At 49.6% G+C, this 24,802-nt stretch overlaps 1 protein-coding gene across 1 annotated transcript; it reads left to right on the forward strand.

Annotated features, from left to right (window-relative positions):
• Positions 1-14,432: 14,432 nt before the first annotated feature.
• Positions 14,433-22,059, forward strand: SH2D5 (SH2 domain containing 5). The gene is made up of 9 exons (XM_049772050.1): positions 14,433-14,545; positions 14,830-14,910; positions 15,247-15,321; positions 16,016-16,162; positions 18,501-18,749; positions 18,916-19,090; positions 19,349-19,457; positions 20,397-20,556; positions 21,090-22,059. Exons 1-9 carry the CDS (start codon positions 14,459-14,461, stop codon positions 21,291-21,293), a joined length of 1,287 nt encoding a protein of 428 aa, XP_049628007.1. The 5' UTR covers positions 14,433-14,458; the 3' UTR covers positions 21,294-22,059.
• Positions 22,060-24,802: the final 2,743 nt, after the last annotated feature.

The following is a 24,802-nucleotide window of genomic DNA, read 5'->3' on the forward strand; positions in this document are numbered from 1 at the left end:
GCTGAACTAGAGCTTATGTTTTTAAGTTTCTAGTTATATTCTCAAAAAGTAGCTAGGTGTTGTTCCCACTTTGAGTCTTTCCCATTCCTTGCAAAAGCCATCTTATTTTCTTATTTAACTAAAAGCTCCTGTTTACTTTTGAATTTTGATATGGGTAGATGTGTTTCTAGATGTATTGAGCCTTATTATTTAATGAGTAAGAAGCTTAGTCATTTGGTGGGTCAAAAGGATAATACAGGGGTTAAGGCACTTAGCTTGCACATTGCTAAACTCTTCCTAGTACTACTGGGTGTGAACCAAAATCTTACCTAGAAAAATAACTTGATACTTAAAGGATCCTAATTTTCTTTTTTTTTTTATTTTGGAGCCACACCCAGTAATGTTCAGGCTCTCAGAAATGCCTTAGCAGTTTTCTAGGACCCATGTGGATACTAGGGGTTGAAGCCAGGCCGGCCATGTGCAAGGTAAACCCCAGGTGTTGGATTAACTGGATGCCATCCCACTCAGTATATGCCTTGTTACTCATTGGTTGGAAAAATCTTTGATTGTAGTACTTTGGATTGGTGTTTAGACCACTTGATCTCCATTGGGTATAGTCTGATTCTTTCCAATAAATATACTGGGTCTCAGTAAAACACTCTTGTGTTTCCAGATTTCCCCCCCACTGAGCTGCCTGCTTCTTAGGGGTGGAAGGTTTGCATGTTGGGATTCCAGAACCCATTTCACCCTCTTCAGTGTGTCGATTACTTGCATTGGTGTTTGCTTCCAGACCCATGTCTCTCCAGTGTCCTGGTTTTGGAGCTTGGGGATTAATTTATCACCCAGGTTCTTAATTTTTAGATAATAGATATCAGGTTTCTTGTTTGATCTTATATGCTTAGACTAGAAAATAAAGTAATTCAAAGTATAGAGGTCAGTATAGTGGGTTGGGTGCTTACCTTGCATGCACACGACCCAGTTTCAATCCCAACTATTTTATATGATCCCCAGCACCACCAGGAGTGGTCTCTGACCACAGAACCAAGAATAAGTCCTAAGTATCAAGAGGTGTAGCCCAAAACCAACCAACAGACATGTAGGTTGAAAAGAATCGTTGGTTTGTTTATTCTTTCCAGGTATTTTGAAGGAGTAGAAAACAATGTTATAGAAAGGAAAAATGTAAACCCAAGAAATAATCCTAGTGATTTTTGGCATGAATCAGTGACTTCAATACTCTTATCATAAACAGCCTTTGATAAAGGAATCTCAGTGCTGGAAGACTGATGGATGAATTGATTCTTAATATACAAAGTGAGAAAAGAGACCTCAAGCAAAGACATATGTAGACCTTTATTATTTAAGAACACTTAGTACAAATAGAACCTACCGTATTTGCCAGCTTATAAGACGACCCCCTAATTTTGCAGTTAAAACATAGGTTTAGGCCTATATTCACTATCAGACAGAACATTCCTGTGCTGCAACTGTATGGACCACAGTGAGCCAATCACAACAAGCAAAGGTTCAAAGGTTATACTGTCAGACTTCCTCTCTGACTCTAGCCAATCTGAGCAGGCTTTTTACAGTGTAGATTTGGGTCCAGAACATTGTCTAATATGCATGCATCAAAAGCCTGCTTGGATTGGCTGAGTTAGGCGGTCTGAGCAGCCTTGCAGTGATTGGTGCAGGATCGAGTTGGAAAATATTGTGGCAATATTCAGACAATTTTCGTTTAGCGGCATATTGATATACTCGGCGTATAAGACGACCCCCGATTTTCGGTTGACTTTTTTTTGTTGTTTCAAAAGTCGTCTTATATGCTGAAAAATACGGTAATCTAAGCACAAGAACTTAAAGGAAGTCTGGCATATGTCTTACAAAACCTTTGATTTTGTTTTTGATTCACACCCAGAGTTGCTCAGGGCTTACTCCTGTCTCTGTTCAAGGGTCACTCCTGGCATTGCGGTGACAATTCAAAAACAGGATGACCATGTGCCAACAATCAGTTAAGTGTCTAAGCATAGTAGCCAGACATGCAACCCTGGTCAACAATCACCATAATGTACCAGCACTACTGCTAAAATGTGACCTACAGTGAGCACATGTGAAAGTACTACAACAAACTATAATCTTGGCTCAAACCACAGCCAAGTGTAGCAACACAGCTACACAAAAAGAAGGGGAATATTTTAGGATTATCGATAAATTGTCCTATCTTTGAAGTCTATAAAACCATTACTGGGGGCACAGTAATTCCCGGCATTAGCAGCCTGCCAGGAGTAATTTCTGAGCATAGAACCTGTAGCAACCCCGGAGCACCTCAGAATGTGGGGTAAGAAAAACTACTATGTTTCTCTTTGGGTTTGAGAAAGTCAGAACTCTTAATTTTATCCATGAAGGGAGGAATTGATCTTTTTTTAATTTTAGGAATTTGTCAGTATTCTGTCCATTTAAGACTTCCATCTTCTGCTTTTGTCTGGAGGTGTTATGCAGTTCATTGTCCAGCTCACTGCTGCTCTGCTGATGAGGTCTTCCAGTGATTTTTTTTTTTTTCATTTTATTTACCAAGTTTTTCAGTTCTGTCATTTCTGTTTGAAGTTTTCTCATTTCTTTTTTTTTTTTTTTTTTTTTTTTTTGGTTTTTGGGCCACACCCGGTAACGCTCAGGGGTTACTCCTGGCTATGTGCTCAGAAGTTGCTCCTGGCTTGGGGGACCATATGGGACACCGGGGGATCGAACCGTGGTCCGTCCAAGGCTAGCGCAGGCAAGGCAGGCACCTTACCTCCAGCGCCACCGCCCGGCCCCGAAGTTTTCTCATTTCTACTCTCATATCTTCTTGACTCTTATTGGCTGCCTGTTCCATAGTTTCTTCAAGTTTCTTGAACATTCTCATCAGAATTTCAGGATATTTATCAGAGAGGCTATATATATTGGTAGCTGATAGTTGAGTCTTCAGAACTAACATCTTCATTCACTAAGTATGATGGAATTCTAATTGCATTGCTTCCCCATTGTGACAATCTTTATAGTGTGGTGATATTTTATTTTTTTGTTTTGTTTCTGTTTTGGGACCACATCCGGCGGTGCTCGGGTTACTCCTGGCTCTGCGCTCAGAAATAGCTCCTGGCAGACTGGAGACCATTTGGGATGCCAACGATTGAACCCTGGTCCATCCTGAGTCGGCCATTTGCAAGGCAAACACCCCACCACTGTGCTATCACTCGGCCCCTGTGGTGATGTTTTTTATGTGCTGCAGTGTGGCTCATTGACTAGAAGAGATGTGCTGCCGTGGAGCAAAGCAGAGCGACCTCACTCTTTTCAGATCACATTGAAATAAGATGAAATGGCACTTCTGAGTCACATGACTCTGCCTGTTTCTTTGGGACTGGTTCAAAAATTGAGTTTTCAATTGGAAAAAAAAAGACCAATGCTGACCTCTCTTCAGAGAAGACATTACTTCATCATGTTGGAAATATCTTTGAATGTAGTATCTTAGATTGATGTTACTTTTGAGTAGCTTTTTTTTTGTTTGTTTTTGGGTTACACCCGGTGGTGCTCAGAGGTTACTCCTGGCTTTGCACTTAGAAATCGCTCCTGGAAGGCTCGGGGGATCATATGGGATGCCAGGAATTGAACCACCATTAGTCCTGGGTCGGTCGCGTGCAAGGCAAACACCCAACTTCTGTGCTATATCTCCAGGCTCACTTTTAAGTAGCTTTTAAGTTTTCATGATAGAAAGGCCTCTCAGGTCTGCACAGCTGAAGCTAACAAACCAGAATTGGTGCATTTCTTAGCATAAGAAATACATCATTATAAATTCATTCTGAAATCAGATTTTATTCTGAAATCCAGGAGATACTTTATGGTTTCCTCACCATTTTCTAATTACAAGCAAAAGTTCTTTAAGTTCACAGAATGCTGCTAGACAGCTGGGAGCTTCTCCAGGAGCCAAATCTTCTATCAGAGCTTTCATGTTGCTAAGTAGGCAGCTTTTGGGGGAGTGGGTGAAGCAAGTGGTTAGGCCACACCCTGCGGTGTTTAGGACATACACTGGCTCTGCACTCAAAGCATCTCTTCTAGCAGGCTTGGGGAGCCAGATGAGTACCAGAGATCAAACTCTCATCAGCCCCATTCAAGGTAAGAACCGTACCCACTGTACTATTTGTTCTACCTCCAGTAAGCAGCTTTCTTTGTAAGCTACGAACTGGTACCCCTCATGAGAGAGTTACTGAGAGATTCCAGAATGGGGATTATCCCATAGTTGGATTTGGAGATCATGGTAGTTGCTTAATATTCGTGAACTGGGATATTAGAAAACCTTGCTCATGCACTCATGGTTTTAAAGAAGTCTTACCTCCTTTCCTGTTCTCTTTGCTCTATTTGATACTCTTTTCTTTCCTAAAACAAGAGCTACACATCTTTACTTGCCCATCTTACTGTTTTATAATATCTACACTGGAGCAGTAGTACAGCAGATATGGCATTTGCCTTGCATGAGGCCAACCCAGGTTCAATCCTTGGTGTCCCATATGGTCCTCCCTAGCACTGCCCGGAGTAACCCCTAAGAGCTGAGCCAGAGTGACCCCTCAGCCTTGCCAGTTATGGTCAAAAAAAAAAAAAAAAGTACACTGATGAAAATAATCTCGTCAGATTTGTAAATCTGCTATAGTATGTAAAGTTAGAAATCTTCATCAATTCTAAACAGAGCTGTCTTCCAGTTAGAGTACTTAATCTAGTGTCCTAACTTCTATAGTGTGGTGTACAACCAACTCAGGGACTTTGGCCAAGCTACCCACCTACTTTTGCTGAGCCTTGATTTCTCACCTATAAAACAAATTTTCTCTTCTGTAAAATGGGATTTGAATTCACAGTCCTGGTGTTTCTAGATTAACCAGAGATATATGCCTTGTTCGCAGGACTAAGGTTACTAAAGCATTTTAGAGTTTAAAAAGCTCGGGCTTTTTTCTTTGGGGGGGCTACACCTAGTAATGTTCAGAGCTTACTCCAGGCTTTACACTCAGGAATTACTCCTGCTGGGACTCGGGACCATATGGAATTCTGGGATCAAACCAGGTTTGCCACATGCAGAGCATCTGGGGCTTATGCTACTATACCTGCAAGTCCTTGCATTGAAACAATGCCCAGTTGGCCAGTAATCACCAGTGGGACTCTGAGTTTCTCTTGAGCACCACTTGGGAGCCCACCTCCACGTAATCAACAAAATAACATTTTCTCATAATTCTGGAGTTTAGGCGTCAGAGTCATGAAGGCATATCAGAGTTACTGCTTGTGAGCCATTGTAGGACAGCTCTGCCTTAACCCCTCCCTAGCTGTGGATTGCTTTCTCATCCTGAAGACTCAGGGCCTAAATTTACCCTTCTTACAAAGAACAGCATACCGGGGCCGGGCGGTGGCGCTAAAGGTAAGGTGCCTGCCTTGCCTGCGCTAGCCTCGGACGGACCACGGTTCGATCCCCCGGCGTCCCATATGGTCCCCCAAGCCAGGAGCGACTTCTGAGCGCATAGCCAGGAGTAACCCCTGAGCGTCACCGGGTGTGGCCCAAAAACCAAAAAAAAAAAAAAAAACAGCATACCGTTTAAAACCCATAAAATGAATATGATTATGGCTTAATATGAATTACTTAAAATTTTTAGCTACAAATACATTTCGAGTTATAAAAGAACTTGAGGGCCAGAGAGATTGTGGTGCTTCCTTTGCTTCAAATCCAAGTTCAAATCCTGGATACTACATATAGTCTCCCAAGCACCTCTAGAGGTCACTGCTAGCACAGAACCATGAATAACCCCTGAGCAGCCCCAGGTGTGGGCCAATCCCACAATCAGAACTTGACCATCACCAGATCTAAGCACTAAACTGTCAGGTTCAAATGACAAGGCGTACATGGAACTGCCCCCCGGTTTCTAGCCACCACTGGAGCAGTCCCTTAAAGGAAAAGTTCTCTTTTATCTACTTTTGTGGGACCAAGAGTGAAGTATTAAGAGTACCTTGTATGGTCAGCCATTGAGTCACTTAAGGAATTGAATTAAAGGTGTTCACAGAATGGAAAGTAACTGCACAAGGGGGAGGTGCTACTGAGGAAATGATGGGTATGTGGAGCAGGAACACCAGATGAGAGTGCCATGCTGAAGCCTGTTCAATCTTGACAGCATGTGTTAGTTTGCAGTCCTAGAGAAGCTTAGAACTGATAAGACGTTCTTTCCACTCACATTCATCAGCTGCTAATACTAGACCCAGATTCTGGGATTTTAGAGAAAAGGTGGTGACAATAGGCTTTTTTTTACCTGTGAAGCTTAATCATTGTCACTGACTGACTCATCAGGAAATGCCTGGCATGGCCATGTGCCTCAACATGTTTTAGGATCATCCCCCATTTGTACCTCAGCTTGCCTTTTTGGATTTCCTCTCTCCTCCCTCCCCGCCTAGCTTAATAGAGGCAACTTCTGGTAAAAAGTGAATCATCTTTGGCATGGTAGAAGTTCTCCAAGGGCTTACAAGAGTTGTGCTGTCTTGCAGGGTAGGGTTAGGTGCAGAGGCAGATAAGGGCATGATTATTTTATGTCTGGCTTATTTAGAAAATGGATGATGCTTTTTCTCTAGTTGTTGGGAGGATATTGGTTTGGTGGGAGGCATATTGAGGCCACACCTGACAGTACTTGGAGGGATCATGGCATCAGACCCTTCGGTGTGTAAAGCATTGCACACTAGTCCTTTGAGCTGCCTTCCCCCACCTGCCAAGGGGGAGATTGACACTTTCGTCTCCTTTGATGCAAATATCTGAGCTCATACATCTAGTATATCTTTAATATGTTTACATGTTGCAGGTTAGGAACCTACTTTGGAGTTTCTTTAGAAACTTTCCATAGATTTAGAGAATAACTCAGAAGGAGATTACATCACAACAGGTTCTCAATAATGTCCTTTCATTCAGCACTTTTCTATAACAATGAGGGGGGAAGAATGGCTGCCAGCCAGAGCCCCTGGCTGTAGAATGAAGTTGACATGTTTTCCCATTCACAGGTTGCCTTTCACATCCTGAAGGTGTGCAGTGTTTGAGTTGAATGTGGGCATGTGTATGAAGGCATCTGCAGTTACAGGATGTGGCTCCTTAGGGTTAGGATCTCCTTTGCCCCACCTTGTGCCTTTTAGACTCCTGCCACCTGCACTTCAAAATGAATGAATGAATGAATGAATGAATGAAGCCACAAGTTACTGTGTACTGTTAGACTTTTTTTTTGGGCCACACCCGGAGGTGTCAGGGGTTACTCCTGGCTGTCTGCTCAGAAATAGCTCCTGGCAGGCACAGGGGACCATATGGGACACCAGGATTCGAACCAACCACCTTTGGTCCTGGATCGGCTGCTTGCAAGGCAAACGCCGCTGTGCTAACTCTTCGGGTCCACTGTTAGACTTTTTAAAATCTTTAACAGTTTGGTTTGAGTACCAGTGATATGTCACAAAAACTTAACTCTCTAGTTGTTGGGAGGATATTGGTTTGGTGGGAGGCATATTGAGGCCACACCTGACAGTACTTGGAGGGATCATGGCATCAGACATGTTGTTGTTGTTTTTGTTTTTGTTTGGAGGCCACACTCAGAAGTTCTCAGGGCTATTTCCTGTCTCTTTGCTCAGGGATCACTCCTGGAAAGCTCAGAGGACTTATGGGATGCCAGGAATCTAATACAGGTTGGCTGAGTGCAAGACAAAAGTCCTACCCTCTGTACTATCACTGTGGCACTTAGCTCATTTATATCAATTAGTTCTTGGTAAAAATCATTTTATTATTATCTCTCCTATCCAGACCTACTTAACTTTGATGCATTAGTAGAAGTGAAGGTATGAGCAGCACCTTATTCTTTGGCCTATGCATTGAATAGCTGGTTAGGTTGCCTGATTGATTCTCATCCAAATGAACCCTGTAGAGCCAGAACACTATGGGCTTGCATCATTTTCTCTAAATAATCTCAGAACAAAAACTATGAACCTACTAATTGGCAAGTCCTCTATTAGAAAAAAATATGCGCTTGTTTTTATTTATTGGTTTTCAGGCCACACCCAGTGTGCTGTGGTGTAGAGGTGTTGAAGTGCAGGTGTTGGAGGTGCAGGAGGACCATTTAGTGGTTGTGGGGATTTGCAGTGGGATGCAAAGGAAATATCTTAACCCCTGTTCCAATCACTCCAGCTCCCTTGATCCTTTTTATGTTTCCCCCAAATGAATGAGGTGGGGGCTCAAGGCCTCACATGGTCTCCTGAGAAGAGTTTCCCAGAAACTCAAGACTAAGCCTAGGGCCCGGAGAGATAGCACAGTGGCGTTTGCCTTGCAAGCAGCCGATCCAGGACCAAAGGTGGTTGGTTCAAATCCCGGTGTCCCATATGGTCCCCCGTGCCTGCCAGGAGCTATTTCTGAGCAGACAGCCAGGAGTAACCCCTGAGCATTGCCAGGTGTGGCCCAAAAAAATAAAAAAAAAAAAAAAAAAAAAAAAAAAAAAAAAACAAAGCAAACGCTCTTGGCCGGGCGGTGGCGCTAAAGGTAAGGTGCCTGCCTTGCCTTCGCTAGCCTCGGACGGACGGCGGTTCGATCCCCCGGTGTCCCATATGGTCCCCCAAGCCAGGAGCAACTTCTGAGCGCATAGCCAGGAGTAACCCCTGAGCCTCACAGGGTGTGGCCCAAAAACCAAAAAAAAAAAAAAAAAAAAAGACTAAGCCTAGGGGCCAGAGTGGTGGCGCAAGCAGTAAGGCATCTAGGATGGGCTGCGGTTCGATCCCTCCGGCATCCCATATGGTCCCCCAAGCCAGGAGCGATTTCTGAGTGCATAGCCAGGAGTAACCCCTGAGCATCACTGGGTGTGCCCCCCCAAATAAACCAAAAAGAAAAAAAGGAGAAGGAGGAGGAGAGAAGAAGATGGAGGAGAAGAAAAAGGAGGAGGAAAAGAAGGAGGAGGAGGAAGAGGAGAAGGAAGAGGAGGAGAACGAAGAGGAGGAGGAGGAGAAGAAAAGAAGGAGGAGGAGAAGAAGAAGAAGGAAGAGGAGGAAGAGGAGGAGGAGGAGAAGGAGGAGGAAGAAGAAGAAGAAGACGACGACGACGACGACTAAACCTCCCATTAGGTAACACTCTGAGCACCTACTGACTTGGAGCAGGCACAGTGCCCAGCAGGCTGCCCACAGTAGTAGCTTATCGGAATTCTCACATTCATAAGTTAGATGTTCTAACTCACATTCTTGAGTCAGTTGTTACTAACAGGTGAGACACTGGAGGACTGTCAGACATGCCAAAGATGTTTGCTCAAGGCCCCACACTGGCAAAACGCCCAGGTATGGGATTGTTAGGTTACACCTTATTTTACCTAAAACAAAGATCATCCCTGGTGCCTTCGAATCTATTTGTTTACAACTTGGTTTTATCCCCAAACAGAGATTGTCTTACATGTAAACCTGGGCAGGACTAGCTCAGGGTAGCTTGAGCTATTTGTCCTTACTCTATTCTTACAACCTCACCTGGGGGTGGTCTCTGTACTTAATAAAAACAGTTCTGAGGGCCCGGAGAGATAGCACAGCGGTGTTTGCCTTGCAAGCAGCCGATCCAGGACCAAAGGTGTTTGGTTCGAATCCCGGTGTCCCATATGGTCCCCCGTGCCTGCCAGGAACTATTTCTGAGCAGACAGCTAGGAGTAACCCCTGAGCACCGCTGGGTGTGGCCCAAAAACCAAAAAACAAAACAAACAAACAAACAAACAAAAAACCAATTCTGACAGGCAGCTTGGGGAAGGAAGAGGTAGAAGACGGCCAATGAGACGTTTTTCACCCTCAGCCTGGTTTGGATTATTTCATGCAGGACCCTGATTCAGACTCGTTCACCTGGAGATGGGGACACCACGTGTGGGGTGATTTTACGTGGGATCAAGTCTCTAACGTGGCCAGCACTCTGCTCGGAGATACAAAATGGGGTGTCAGTAGGCCCTCTTTCCCCCCTGTCCCCAGGGACCGCGCAAGGAAGGAGTGACCTCCCCGAGTGCAGAGGCAGGCGTGCGCTCTGAGCACTGCCTGGTGTGGAGGTGCCAAGGCACCATCATGAATACTACCCTGGATACTGACTGACTGGGGGCCCCTGTTTTTTCCCCCTCGGTGCTCCTTGCGCTGAGAAACCGAGCCAAGAGCCCAGGCTCGATTGCAGGGGAATGGAATCAGTGGCTAGGGAGGAGAAGGCGCTGCAGGTCACCCCCAAGCGGGAGGAGGGACCCCTCCACCTCTCAGACACCGGAGGAATCCCCGAGCTCGGGAAGAGGCGCCTGGGACTGCCTGGCACCCCCCAAAAAAACCCAGAGCCTTTGGGGCGGAGCGCTGGGGCTGGGGGAACCGCCTCGCCAACGCCGATTGGTGGGCACAGCGGGCGCCGCCGCCGCCACCAGGTGATGCAGGATGCTGGTCCCCGCAGCCACGTGGGGGGCGCGCGGGGCGCGGGGGCGGCTGCGGGCAGAGGCGCACGGAGGCGCGCGCGGAGCTCTGGCGCGGTGGTGAGTGACTTGGGCGCGGGGTTCGGGCTCCAAGCAGGGCCAGATTGGGGGGCTTATGTGCGCGGGGAGACCTCGCGCTCCTCCCTCCATCCCCAGCCGGATCCCTCGCCTGGACAGTCTGTCGTTCCTCCAGTGTCCGGCCTCCCCGGCTTCCTGGCTCCCTGGCTCCCTGGAGGTCGCTGCGCGCACTTTGTCCCCCCAATCTCCCCCCGAGGCCGCAGGGATCAGTCAGAACAACCAACCCAGCCCCGCTGCGCTGTCCCGTGCGCTTCAGCCCGGCCGCCTGTCCCCTGCACTCTCCGCCCAGTCCCCGCGCCCCTTTGTGTCTCCCTACCCGTCCTTGGCGGCCCCCTAAGAGGCTGGTTGCAAGGAAGGGCAAGCCCCTGAAACCTGCATTTCGGGTGCTCTCCGGGAATAGGGGAATCTAGTTTGGAATCGGGGCACCTAGTTTGATTCCCAGTTTGGGGAGGTGTCCTCAGGAGGAAGGAGTCGATGAGCACCGTGGCCTAAAGCTGAAGGTAAGGGTTTTTGCCTAAGGGCACATCACCCCCCCCCATCCTCCTTGGGGTGCTAACCTAGCTCCCTCCCACTCTGACATCTAGCACAGCTGGGGGTGGCATGCGACAGCCATGCCTCACTCCCCATAGACAGCTCTTTCCAGTTCCACTTCTCACCTGGATCCCCTTCAGCGAGGAGCCCCTCATCTGGGTCCCTATCATAGATTTGGGTGCCCCCCTCACTTGGATATCCTGAACGGGTTGCCCTACACATCAGCGTGCCCCTCACCTGGGTGCCTCTCTCATCTGTATCTCACTTGAGTGTCCCTCATTTGGGTGCTCCTTTACCTGGGTACCCTGTCATCTGGGTGGCCTTCTCCCCTGTGCTGTCTCTGTTCGCTATTCTCCTCCCTGGATAGGGCCTGCCTCCCAGCTTCAAAAGTAGATGTGTACAGGCCTAGTGAGGGAAGGGAGTCTGGGCAGAAGGGATTCCCCAGCACCCCGGCATGAAAGCAGAGTCTACATCCCTTTCCCAAGTGCCCTTTCCCAAGTCCCCTTTTGTACACTTTTATATTGTGTGGTCTTGGGTAAGCAGTGTCACTTCTACTCCTCTGAGGGGTCTTTGAGATGACACACACAGTCTCTGAGGGCTGTTTCGGTGACGCTTGAGGCAAGTGCAGACAGCCAGCCCTCATCTTTGATCAGTGCCATGGGACATCTGAGGAGCCACAGACGAGTATTATTCCAAATCTGTCGACTCCACTGTGCTCTAGGCAAAGCCACAGAAAACCAGGTCTGGCCTGAGGAGAGAAGAGGGTGTTGGAAGCTCCTGGTCCCCTCATTAGCCTGAATGCTTTTCAGTTAGGCTTGGGAGTGAAGAGAAGAGAGGCCCTCTGCTTTCTCAGGTGATAGGTTCCCCCCATCTCTTTCATCTGGACACTGGATGTCCCCCAGAGAGCAGCAGCTCTGGTACCAGATAGCTGTCCAGCATCAGATCACACATGTTCTCTCCATGGCCTTTCTGCCTTCCTTCCTGTCACTCCATCTCCCCATCTCTTCAAGCTTTCTTTTCTTTTTTTCTTTTCTTTTTCCTTCTTTTATCCTCCCTCCCTCCCTCCCTCCTTCCCTCCCTCCCTCCCTCCCTTCCTTCCTTCCTTCCTTCCTTCCTTCCTTCCTTCCTTCCTTCCTTCCTTCCTTCCTTCCTTCCTTCCTTCCTTCCTTCCTTCCTTCCTTCCTTCCTTTCATTTTTCCTTCCTTCCTGCCACACCTAGGATGCTCAGTAGGATGCCAGGGATTGAACCCAGGTCTGTCTTGGCCAGCTGCATGCGAGGCAAATGCCCTACTGCTGAGCTATTGCTCCAGCCCCTTTTACTTTTTTTTTTTTTTTTTTTAGGCTTTCTTTAGTCTTCTAACCCTTTTGTGCTCCCACTTCTATTTCTGCCTTTGCATCCTGCCCTCATTTCTCTTCCACATTCTTTTGGTGGTGTGTGGGAGATAGAACCACTTGTGATAGTGCTCAGGGCATACTCCTAGCTCTGCACTCAAGGATCACTCTGGGAGGCTCAGAGACCCATATGTGGTGCCAAGGATTGAACTGGTGTCAGCTACATGTTAAGGCCCATGCCTTACCTCCTATACTATCTCTGCAGCCCTGTTTCTACTCTCTGCAGGTCTGTTTCTTCTCTCCCCTGTGCCCCACGGGAACAGGGCACCCCAACGCAGTTATGAAGGTAGAAGCTGAGTTCAAGTGCTGCAGTACTTTTAGGATTTATCTAGCAAGTTTTCTGGTCCTTGCTGGACAACCCCACTTCTAAGTAGGGGTGGAGGTCAGTTCACCGGGGACCCCTCTCTATACATGGAAGGTGGTTACAGAGGTTCTGTGCTAGGCACATGCCTCCCTTTAAGTGTGACATGAAGTTTGGCTGATCATAGTGTGAGAGATATACAGGCTGACCTGAGCAGAAAGTAAAGGGTGTGAAGGCTTCCAGGAGTGGAAACCAGCAGAATTGTGCAGCCTTTATTTTCTGGCTCTTCCCATACTGGTCAGTGCACATATCATGCTGGCCTGAGCCTGAGGCTGAAGGTCATGGGAAGGCAGAGTTAATGCTTCCCAGCTCCTGTCTATCAGGCTGAAGCCCCCCCCCCCCCCCACCTCCTCTCAGGACTCCTGAAGATGAACACCTCCATTTCATCCCCAGACCCACAAACACATCCTATCTGATCCCTGTTCTCTTGTGATAGAAGAATTCTGAAATTGGTCTGGCCTATTGGTTCTCCCAGCATCCTCCTGAACAGAAGACATCAGGCTCCTTCTCTCATGTTTGGTTTTGCTTTGCTTTAGGTTTGAGGACTATACCTGCACCATGGTATTCAGGGCTACTCCTAGTTTAGTGCTCAGGGAAAGATTGTGCAGTGCTGGGGATGGAACCCACCTCTGGGTGCCATTGAGCCATCTCCCACCTCAGCCCCTGAATCTGAATTAACAAGTGTTGACTTTGAACCTGGCTGGCACCATACTGGGCAACTCCAGTCACTCCTCCTTGCTTTGGGGAGGAACAGAGACACAGAATAGTGATGGGGTTGACAAGAGTCATAAAGATTCTCTGATCCCACTTGCAGAGACAGAGAACCAGCCAGTCCATGGGGCAGAAATTTGTGAAGAGACTTTGCTATTACAGGAAAATCTTGAAGCCACAGATTTTCCTCCTGGTACCTCAACTCAGTGTTTACAGGGACCAGCCTTCTTCCCTGGCCCAGTCTAGAAAGTGAGGGTTCCTTTTACCAGCTAGTCTGGAAGAGGAGAGCCCCCAAAGGACCAGCACTTGGGCTGGGTGATCACCGTCACAAACCCCTCATTCACCAGTGGTGTATTATGGCAGGGTCAGGCCAGACCGAACACCCTAGAGACCTGTGAAGCAACACTGCCATCCAGCTCCTGGCCCTGTGGTGGATCACAATGCCCTGCCCTGCCTCCTCCTGTAGCTCCACTTGCTCCCAGCTGCCCGTGGATTGGAGTGTCCCAGCTCCGATTCTCTATATTCCTATCCTCTTAAGAGGTTTTCCCCCCTCACCCCCCACGTTCCGGCCTGGACCACAGAGGTGCTGGCAGTGACTGAAGCATGGCTGCTGGGCTCCTGCCTTCCTTCAGTGCTTTTCCTGAACCTCAGCAGCCCCCACACTTCCTGCCCTGTGCTCCCTCATCCTCTCATCCATCCTCCTTCCCACTTCCTCCACAGCATCCCTCCTGCCTGAGAATATGGTCCTAGGAAAGCCAGAGGGCTGTCTGTCCCCACATCTCCAGGGCCAGGGACCCTGCCTGGCACCCGGTTTAGGCTGGGTGAGTGGGCTAAAGGGTGCACTGAGCACTGTGGCTCAGCTGTCTAAAAGCACCTTTTTTCCTTTGCCTCCCTTCAGACGTCTCCTCTGTGGGACTTGAGCTGTGACTTTGGAGCCATGCAGAAACCTGGGGCAGGGGCCCGGAGGGCATCCGACTGTGGACCTGCTGCTTTCCGGCCCCGCTGCATCACCAAGTTTGCACAGGTGAGTGGGTGCACCCCACCCCACCCAGAGTGTGTGTGGAGGCGTGAGGGCAGAGGGATCCTCCATCCCCCATGCTCTGGGGTTTCTGGGCATGCTCAGATAAAGAGGACAGGCACCTCAGAGAAGCTATGTGCCTTGTCCAGGGGTCCTACTGACACTCCAAGTATGACATCCTGTTATCATTCACACTTATCAGAGCAGTGTGTTTGGGAGGGGATTTTGAGCACTGGATTCAGGAGCTCAGACCTGAGTTACACTCATCCTACCCCGCCTCCTTTCTGCAGTACGTGGGATCCTTCCCTGTGCATGACCTGGGCACGCAGGAGAGCGTGTGGCAGATGCAGCAGCAGCTGTGGGAGCTGAAGGTAGGGGCTGCGCCACAGGGGCCTTCCTCCCTGGGAAGATCAGAGACTTGGAAATGTTGGGAGGGATCCTATCCCTTGGGCAGACCCCACCAGTCTGACCCCACCAGTCATGGCACGGAGCAGGCAGGGTCCAGTGAGGGGCTGGAGAGGCAGGTCGAGGGGCAAACCCCCCTCAAGATCCCTTTCCTTCCTGTGACCTGTGCCCCACAGGAGAAGGGCACAGGTGGGAGTTGGGAGAGCTTGTGCCTGGTAGGTGAAGGTAAGGAGGAGAGGCTGGTACTGAGGCAAGGCAGGGCCTGAGATAGCTAATATAACCCCCTTTCTGTCTTCCCCTAGGACTGTCCCCGGCGCCGGGCTGTCATCCTGAAATTCAGCCTTCAGGGCCTCAAGGTCTACAGCGGGGAGGGTGAGGTAGGAGCATGGGCTGCAGCTATGGACAAGTGGGACAGATGTCAGGACCCCCAGCTCAAACCAGCATCCCTGCTCCACCTTGCCCCTGCTGCCCCAGGCATCTCCCTCCCTGGCATCCAGCATGCTGTGAGCTTGAGTCATCCTCTCTCTCCCACCTGCCAGACAGTTGCTCCTTCTCCTCCTCTGAGACCTCAATCCTTACTTAGATGCTGCTGCCTACCCACCCCAGTGCAGATGACCCAGGTGCATGGTTGACAGTGGACCCCCCCCCTACTCCTGGAGCCACTCCCCTAATGCAGATGCAGATGGTTCTCAGCATGTCTGTGGATTCACTGACCCCCATGATCCTTCTCAGAGAGGAACTGCCTCATGGCAGTCATCAACACAGATGTATAGGATGTGCTCAGTCAGCTAGACAGGGAGTGTCTAAACCCCTCTCGGTGACCCTCTGTCCGTGAACACCCTGCCCTGCCCCTAGCTTAAGCATGAGGACCCCCACCCAGCAGCCCTGGGAATTTGAGGGTTCCAGTTGGCAGTGGGATTTGAGCAGGGCTTCAGAGAAAAACATTTAACCTGAAGAGCTGTGCTGATTGGCACTGGGCTAAGGCTGCAGGGGGTTCTCAGGAGACCAGGCAGCATTTTGGGGGCTGCAGGTAGGGAATATCCCCGAGTCCTCAGCCTGCTGCCTCCCCAGGTGCTCTTGATGGCTCATGCCCTTCGGCGCATCCTCTTCTCCACCTGGTGCCCAGCAGACTGCCAGTTTGCCTTCCTGGCCCGGAACCCCCGGAATCCTCCCAGCAGACTCTTCTGCCACCTCTTTGTGGGCAGCCAGCCTGGAGAGGTATGCGAATTCTATGCATGGGACCTTCCCTGAAGACAGAGGGTAGTTCTGGGCATCAGTCTGGGTTCCATGGCCTAAGGCCTGAGCCCTCACTACCAGTGGCACATTCTGTGGCTTTGCCCACTGAGGTCTCCACAAAGCAAGTCTGTAACCTTTGCATCCCTTGGAGCCTGGATGTGGAGACCAGACCCTGTGCTGAGAGACCAGAGGACCCCAAGTTGGCACCCCTGCTTAGATCTCTGCCCTGAGTGCCTGTCCCCACCCCCCATTCTGTCTAGCGACTTCCAGTTTTCTCTTCGAGGCAGAGCTCACAAGTCTGTCTGGACTCTTCTCACTTCTTTTATTTATTTATCTATTTATTTTTTTGGATCACACCACTCAGAGGTTATTCAGAAGTTGCTCTTAGCAGGCTCAGGGGACCATATGGTATGCTGGGATTCCAACCAGGTTTTGTCCTGTGTTGGCCACGTGCAAGGCAAATGTCTTACCACTGTGCTATCGCTCTGGCCCCTCTTCTCACTTCTTAAACTGTGGGCATGACCCCATGTAAGTTTTTGTAGCAGAAAAGTGGGAGGAAGGTTCAGAAAGACATAGTGAAAGTCTTTGAACATATTGTGACCAAAAATTAAATCAAAACACATCGTGAATCTAAGACGTTTCTGGTAGCAATGGCCATGTTGAAATAAAATGGGTTGTGAGTGGAAAAAGTTTTGGAAACTCAGTTGGGGGGGGTGTTAGAGTGATAATACAGTCAGTAGGACCTTTCATGCAGCAGACCTGGGTTCAGTCCCCGGCACCACATAAGGCCCTCCAAGCCTCATCAGGAATGACCCCTGAGCATAGCATTAGCAGTAAGCTTAAGTACCAGCAGGTGTGTCCCTAAACCTAACAAAGACCCAGTCAGAGCTACTAGAAACCCTCTCAGGTTTATGACGCAATTGACCTTTTGAATTAATTTTTGGTCATTGCACGTCCAGAAGCCTTTTACTCTTGACAAATTCCTCATGGCCCATAGTTCGAGAAAGTAGGACTTAGAGGACCTCTTCTTTCTGGGGTCCTGAGATGTGAGCCACATTTTCTTCATCTTTTCCTCAGCATGGACACTGGAGTTTCTGAGGTGACCATACAAGAGGGGTCTGTGCTGGGGTAAGGCTAGTGGGTAGGCAGGGTGAGTGGTCAGTTAAATCTAAAAGCCAGCACACTGGGCCAGAGAGATAGCATGGAGGTAGGGTGTTTGCCTTGCATGCAGAAGGACAATGGTTCGAATCCCGGCATCCCATATGGTCCCCCAAGCCTAGAGCCAGGAGTAACCCCTGAGTGATGTTGGGTGTGACCCAACCCCCTCCCCAATAAATAAAAAATAAATAAAAGCCAGCACACTGCCACCTGCTGTAGGCTCCATGAGTCCATCTCTGGGGAGCAGTAGCAGGTTTGCTCTGTCTAGTAAATATTCACTGTCACCTCCTTCTAGCTTCTGGGATGCTGCTGGATTTTGGGGTGACAGGTAATGGAGACACAGTCCTTGATCTTCTGAGGCTTTCCATTAGGAGATTGTTGCATGCCTTAATCAGGGACTGATTATGTGCAAGGCATGCTTTTCTGCCCTTCATGCCACCTCCCCGGCTCTACTCTAAACCTCTGGAGAGCTCAGAGTTCTGACATGTGAGGACAGGCTGGTATGTGTGTGATGGGTAAAACGTGCTGGCACCAGCATGCCGGCCTTTCCTGTGTTCCATTTCACAGAAGGAGCATGGTTTGAGGATGGCGAAATAGGCACAGTAGTACTGTGCTCTGCCCAGAGCAATACATCAGCTTCTTGGTGACAAAGTAGGATTGGGCCCTTGGCTCTGTGACTTCAAGAGTTTACAGGGGCAGGAGAGCATTTAACCCTTTAATCCCAGCTCCTGGCAAGGTGCTTAGAATAAAGCAGGTGCTAGTTTGGTATTTGTGGGGTATTTTGTTTTGTTTTTGGGTCACACCTGGCGGTTGCTCAGGAGTTACTCCTGGCTTTGCATTCAGAAATCACTCCTGGCAGGCACAAGGAACCATATGGGATACTGGGATTTGAACCATCATCCGTCCTGGATCAGCTACGTGCAAGGCAATCGCCCTACCAGTGTGCTATCTCTCTGGCCCTTAGCTTGTTGGTATTTGTTAAATGTATTCACAGAAGCTGGTAGGAGAGACTGCAAGGTAGCAGCAAGGTTTGGAGAGCCACACAGAGGTTTGCTCTGGAAGAGTGGGAAGAGTACTCCAAGCCCAGGGCTGCATCACCCATAATGGGTGTGATGTTGTGTCTGAAGTTCCCTGGACATCTCCCACCCTCCTGCCTCCTCAGGTCCAGATCCTACACCTGCTGCTCTGCCGCTCCTTCCAGCTCGCCCACCTCTTGCAGCACCCTGAAGACCGGGCACATTCGGAGGCTTCCCCGGGCCCTGTTGGGGAGGCGCCTCTGAAGCCACTGTCCAGCCCTGAGGGCCCTCCTGGTCTCATTCGGGAACCCTTTGGCCGGGACCAGCTCTCACAGAATGTTCATGCACTGGTCTCCTTCCGAAGGCTGCCAGCAGAAGGGCCTGTGGGCAGTGGGGTATGGAGCTCCCCATCCAGTCATGAAGGGAGCACAAGAAAGGCAATGGGATAAGGGATTGATTGGGCAGCCTGTAGTAATGGATTTCAGTGGGAGGGGGCTTTGTGTGACCTGGCAGAACCCTGCATGAGTGCGCTCTCTTATGTATTCACTTTCGGTGCTCTAGAAGGAACTGTCAGAGTTAGAAGGCCGAGGAGCCACCCGCCACGCCCGCCTGGGGAACCCCTACTGCTCTCCCACGCTGGTGAGGAAGAAGGCCATTAGGACCAAGGTGATCCGCTCAGGCGCCTACCGCGGCTGCACTTACGAGACTCAGCTGCAGCTGTCTGCTCGGGAAGCCTGTGAGTGGCAGGGCCATGCCTGTGACCTAGGCACCTAGGCCTGGCTCCTGTGCCCCCCATCCCAGTGCTTCAGGGACCAGGGTCCAATAGTCTGTTTCTGCAAAACGATGATGGTACCTGAGGTATTGGCCTGAGACTGGCTGTGGGATGAGTGCCTTTGGGGGGTTGTATTAGCAGAATGGCTTGGTGGGGACTAGTGGTTGTGGGATGGGCTGAGGATGGGGGCCAGCACCTTTGACCTGTGGGCACCTTCTACAGTTCCTGCAGCATGGGACGCATGGCCTCGAGGATCCAGTGGGCCCTCAGGCCTGGTGGAGACAGAGGGCAGCCTGACGGAGAACATCTGGGCCTTTGCAGGCCTCTCCAGGTAGGAGGGGCTCTGCCTGGCCTCCCCCATGCCATAGATTTTTCTCACTCTGGGTCTGTTTTGTTTCCTGTTTGCAGTTGTTGTGGGAGTTATCCTGTTGCATTAAATAATTAACGATGGTGCTGGATGGAGATGGGATTTTTCTCTGCCATCCCAGGCCACGTGGCTCCGCAACCCCCATCCAGCTGGCGGGTCCCAGGTTTAGGTGAACGGCGGAATCAGACTCATCCAGAGACAGGCATCAGGAAGCATCAACTTCATTCATGCCCTATTCACCACATGTGTGTGGCCTATATCATAACCTTTCAAGCACAGCTATTCTTAGCTAACCCTGCATCTTAACTCCTTTCAGCCATCTTCCCTTTGACCTCCATGCTGGCCAAAGACCAAAAGGGCAAAAGCCAAAAGGGCCTAATCCCCTGGGTCAAAGGCCTTATCTACCTTTTCCAAGACCCCTCCCAGGAATGGGCGGGGTCTTGCAGGTTAGGTCAAGTTACCTAGGGAGAAAGGGTGGGGGATGAGGCTTCATTATCCCATCAATGTGCTTATCACCAGGATCATATCTGGTGGTGCATGGTGGTGGTGGTGGGGCATGTGATACCATGGATGGAACCCAAGGCCTCATATAGGCCAGGCCACATTCTGGCTCCTGGGTTTGTGTTCTTCATATCAAGTGAGAACAGAAACTTTTTCTTAGGGAGGTAGAGAAGCACAAATGGTGTCCTGGGCACAGCTCATTTGAGACATTATTTGAGACTTTGTGGATTGGGTCTTGAAGGTGTCAACAGCCAACTCCAGGAAGGGAGTGATGCTTCTTTTTCTGGAGGAGCGTCTCTAGCCAGGCCCTTGGTTTCCTGTGCTGGTGGGGCTGTCCTCTCCTGGACATTGGGAGCAAGCTGAAGTGGGGTACAGACCTCAGCTCTCTCCATTGCCCTCCAGGCGCAGTGCCCTCACCCTGCTGCGGAGAGATGTGTTTGGGGCCTTTCTGCTGTGGCCGGAGCCTGGTGCCAATGGCCAGTGGTGCCTGTCTGTGCGAACTCAGTGTGGGGTGGTCTCTCACCAGGTCTTCCGGAACAACCTGGGCCGCTACTGTGTGGAGGTAAAGCTGTGCCCATCCCTGCAAGCCCTCCAGGGTGGTGAGCCCTTCCTCTTCACCTTCTAGCCCCCCACATCACTCCCCAACCATGCCCCCTTCTGAGCTCTTAGGTCCCGAGTCCTGGCTGCCCCTCTTCTTCACCTGGCTTCCCTATAGACTTGAGCAAAGGCATGTCCCACACTTTTGTAAGCACCCAGCCCTGGATTCTTGCTTTCCCTGACCCTAATCCATCTTTCAGCCCAAGAGGAAACTGACTCAGGGCCGGGGCTTTCCACAGCCTCTGACACTTTAGGTCTGGAGACTGATGTGACCACAAGCTTGTTCCTAGGTTGCTGGGTGGGGGATCAGTGGTGCAGAATGCTGAGCTCAGCCTAGTCCAGGCTGGGAAGAGAAGAGGAAATGGCATCTGGCCTTGCCAGGAGCAGGACAGTGATCTCCCTCTCTCTGAAGAGGGCTGGGTCCCACATGAGGGGATGTGGGTGCCTGGTACAAGCCATGGGATGGAGGCGCTAAAGCAGAAGTTCCTTCTCTCCTAGCACCTGCCGGCTGAATTCCCCAGCCTGGAGGCGCTGGTGGAGCACCACGCAGGCACTGAACGTAGCCTCTTCTGTTCCCTGGACATGGGCCGCCTGAACCCTGGCTATGAAGAACAAGACTGCGGACCTTCAGGCAGGCCTTCCCGGACACTCCGACCCCTTGGCCATGCCAAGTCTGAAGCAGAACTGCAGGGCCTGGGCTAAAAAGCCAAGCTCTGTGCCCACAGACCCATCACCCTGGCTCCAGGGTCATCAGGCTGCCCTGACCTTCCTCCACCTTGCTGATCACCTTTCCCTGTCAGTGTGCCACTTGGATCTGTCATCCATCCATCACTTCTCTGCCTGCAAGGGCAGCTCTGAGATCAGGGTTTGCCTTCGCTTCTCACATGTATGGCCTGCCAGCACCTTTATGAGTGACTGGGCCACTTGGCACGATGTCACTTCTGGGCGGCATTGAGTTTCTGCATGGAAGCTTCTGGAGGTTTAGTCATGGGGAGGTATGGCCCATCCTGAGGTAACCAGACCTGGGAATCTTTAGAGCATTTCTGATGGAGCAGCCAGACCTATGGATTTTGGGAGGCTGGAGAGAGGGCTCCCTTTGGGCAAAGGGACAGTGTTCTCCAGGAGAAAAGTACGAGAGCTCATAAACAAGCATGGCCACTGAGGTATGATATCCAGACTGCTGGATAGAAAACAACCTATTTCTCCTGTCTGCTAAGGTTAAAGGAGTGTCACTGAGAGACAAGAAGAACAGAGCCATGGTGCCGAAAGCCCATGGCAGGTGAAAGCCAGAGAACGAAGAGGGACTCAACCTCATTTCCTCATTCCCTCACTTACTCCCCCTGTGTAACCCCAGGACCAACCACACACATTCTGTCAGCATACTCTCCCTTTGGGATTGCCTGGGAAATCTGACATTGGCGTTTTCTTGGGACAAGGTGGCATTGATTGTAGCCATCAGGGCCCACATTCCCAGACCAGCTTCATGGAAGATGGGGTCTGAGTAGACCATGCAAGGGTAGAACTGGTGTGGAGCTAGTCAAAAGAGGCTTGTCAGCAGGGAGTGGGGGACATAGGGCAACAGGTCTACGGTGGTCTTGAGGAGTGGAGGAATCCTCTTTATAAGGAAATGTTTCTGATAGGAATCTATTACCTTATTAGCAATGGGTTTTGTTTTGGTTTGGTTTGGTTTTGGGGTCATACTCAGGTGACACTCCTAACTATGCACTCAGAAATCGCTTCTGGCTCAGGGGACCATATGGAACGCTAGGGATCCAACCTAGGCCTGTCCTGGGTCAGTCATATATAAGGCAAATGCCCTATCACTGTGTTATCACTCCAGCCCCGGCATTTTCATTTTGAGTCAACATTGATTGATTCCTGGCCATAAACTATTCTAGTCCTGGCTGCGAGTCTGGAGGCTGCCCACTCTCCAGCAGGGTGTGGAATGACACTGCTGAGTGCCTTGAATAGAGCAGTTTGGGGATTCCTGGAGGAGAAGGAAAGGTCCCCCAAGAGATCTGAGTTCACATCTTACAACACTCCTGACCATGAAATGGTCTTGAGTTAGGAACCTTGCCAAGTGGGGAAGGGACAGGAGGAAGTTCTGATGCCTTCAGACATAGCGTGCTGCTTCCTGGAGCCACCTCTACTTGTACAATAAACGCAAGTAAGTGGGAAACTGGGCCTCACTGTAGTGCACTGTACTAGAATTCATTTCCTTGGGCAAAGGTCTGATTTCAGGTGGGAGGCCCCTGCCTCACATGTCTCGCAAGAAGAAGTGCTTGTGAATTTGGGCTGGGATTCACACCTCCAGTGATGCACTTTTCCATGGCCTCACAACTGGCCTGGGTTTAAGCCAAATGTTACCTTTATGAGTGATGGGTTTTGCTGTGCAAATAAACCATTCATGTGGACAAGGTATGGAGAATGTTCTCAAAGTACCTTAACATTCCTTGATACCACATTTAATGATTCCAAGTACAAATAGCAAGACTTTTAACCCATGTGTGTAGATTCCTCAGACCTTATTCTATGGGAATCAATTTTTGTCTTTGTTCCAACCAGCACTACCCGGGCAACCCTGTTCTTACTGTGTGAACTTGAAACAAATAAAATCCAATTTTTCCAATTACCCAACATGGAGTTCTTTGAAAGAAGAAGCTTTTGTCCAGTTTTTCTCTATCTTATTCTACCCGAATGAACCAGACCAATCTTCTGGAGCTCAGGATGGCCCAAAAGAATCAGATAGTGATATATTCTCAGGATGGTCTTCCAATTCTAATCTTCAGTGGATATGTCCTGTTGAAGCTTTGTTGGCCTGAAAGCAAGTTAGGAATGAGCTGGAGACAAAGTTTAGGGTTAAGGTGCTTTGCATCCTGCTGACCCTGGGCTCAAGTCTCTGCACCTCATAGGTACCACCAGGGGTCACTCTTGAACATAAAGCTAGGAAAAGCTTGAGACCCCAGGTGTGTTCTAAACTCCCTCCTGCCTTCTTCACACATGAAAGCCTGTGCACAGCCTGCTTAAGTCTCCTTGTCTGTGATAGTCACTGCTACAACTGGTCCATGGGATGAGGGAAATGTGGACATAAGAGCAAGGAGCCTTCAATCCACCATAGGAGTAGAACCCACATTATTGAATGCAGGACTTTAAGACACCTGGGATCAAAGGCACCTTAAGCAAGCATGTCATCAATGCTTTGGACAAGAAAAAGGTCCAAACAAGTCTATTTGCTCATTCTCATAACTAAAAGAACATCACATAGCCTTTGACTTGCATTTCTGCTGGAAAACCGCCAACATGGTTTTGTACTTAACTCTTTCCTTGGCTACTACACTTGTCCTCCCTTTCTTGGGTTTGGTGACCTCTGCTTATTCAGTCACCATGCTAGTGTTTCTCTGTTAGATCTGTTTTTTTGAGTTTGCCACTTCACCATTTATGGTATTTTGGTTTCCTATGTTACTCCACTTCTCCTTTACTATATACTCATGACTCCAGACTGGGGATTGAACTCTTCAGCCTGTCACAGTCTGGAAGGCAGCAAGTGGACATTGAGTACAGGGAAGCCTGAGACACATCAGCCCACATCAGAACACATACATGTGAATATAGTCAGCTTCAAGGGGTTTGAATCTTTTTGTTTTTGTTTTTATTTTTGGTTTTGGGCCACATTTGGTGACACTCAGGATTTACTCCTGGCTCTGCACTCAGAAATCACTCCTGGGGGGCCAGAGAGATAGCACAGCGGTTGGGCTGTTGCCTGGCATGGAACCCCCATCCAGGACAGACAGTGGTTCAAATCCCAGCATCCCATATGGTCCCCATGCCTGCCAGGAGCGATTTCTGAGCTCAGAGCCAGAAGTAGCCCCTGAGCTCCACAGGGTGTGACCCCAAAACCAAAACCAAAAAATAAAATAAAATAAAATAAAGGAAATCGCTCCTGGCTTGGGGGACCATATGGGATGCTGGGGTGTCAAGCCACGGTTCGTCCTAGGTTAGCTGCGTGCAAGGCAAACATCCTACCGCTTGTGCCAATGCTCCAGCCCCAAGGGTTTGGATCATTTTTGGGAGCTGCATGCCCGGCAGTGCTCAGGGGTTACTCCTGGCCTGTGCTCAGAAATTACCCCTGAGTGGTGCTCAGGGAACCATAGGGGATGTCAGGGATCAAACCCTGGTCAGCTGCATACAAGGCAAAAGCCCTATTCATTGTA

The sequence above is a fragment of the Suncus etruscus genome, chromosome 4, assembly GCF_024139225.1.
Source record: "Suncus etruscus isolate mSunEtr1 chromosome 4, mSunEtr1.pri.cur, whole genome shotgun sequence".
NCBI classification, from domain to species: domain Eukaryota; kingdom Metazoa; phylum Chordata; class Mammalia; order Eulipotyphla; family Soricidae; genus Suncus; species Suncus etruscus.

Bases quoted from the DNA above. Each gene is read 5' to 3' on its own strand.
- SH2D5 (XM_049772050.1), top strand. From the start codon at position 14,459: ATGCAGAAACCTGGGGCAGGGGCCCGGAGGGCATCCGACTGTGGACCT. The intron at 14,911-15,246 runs GTAGGGGCTGCG...GTCTTCCCCTAG, and splicing joins AGCAGCTGTGGGAGCTGAAG to GACTGTCCCCGGCGCCGGGC. The intron at 18,750-18,915 runs GTATGGAGCTCC...TCGGTGCTCTAG, and splicing joins AAGGGCCTGTGGGCAGTGGG to AAGGAACTGTCAGAGTTAGA.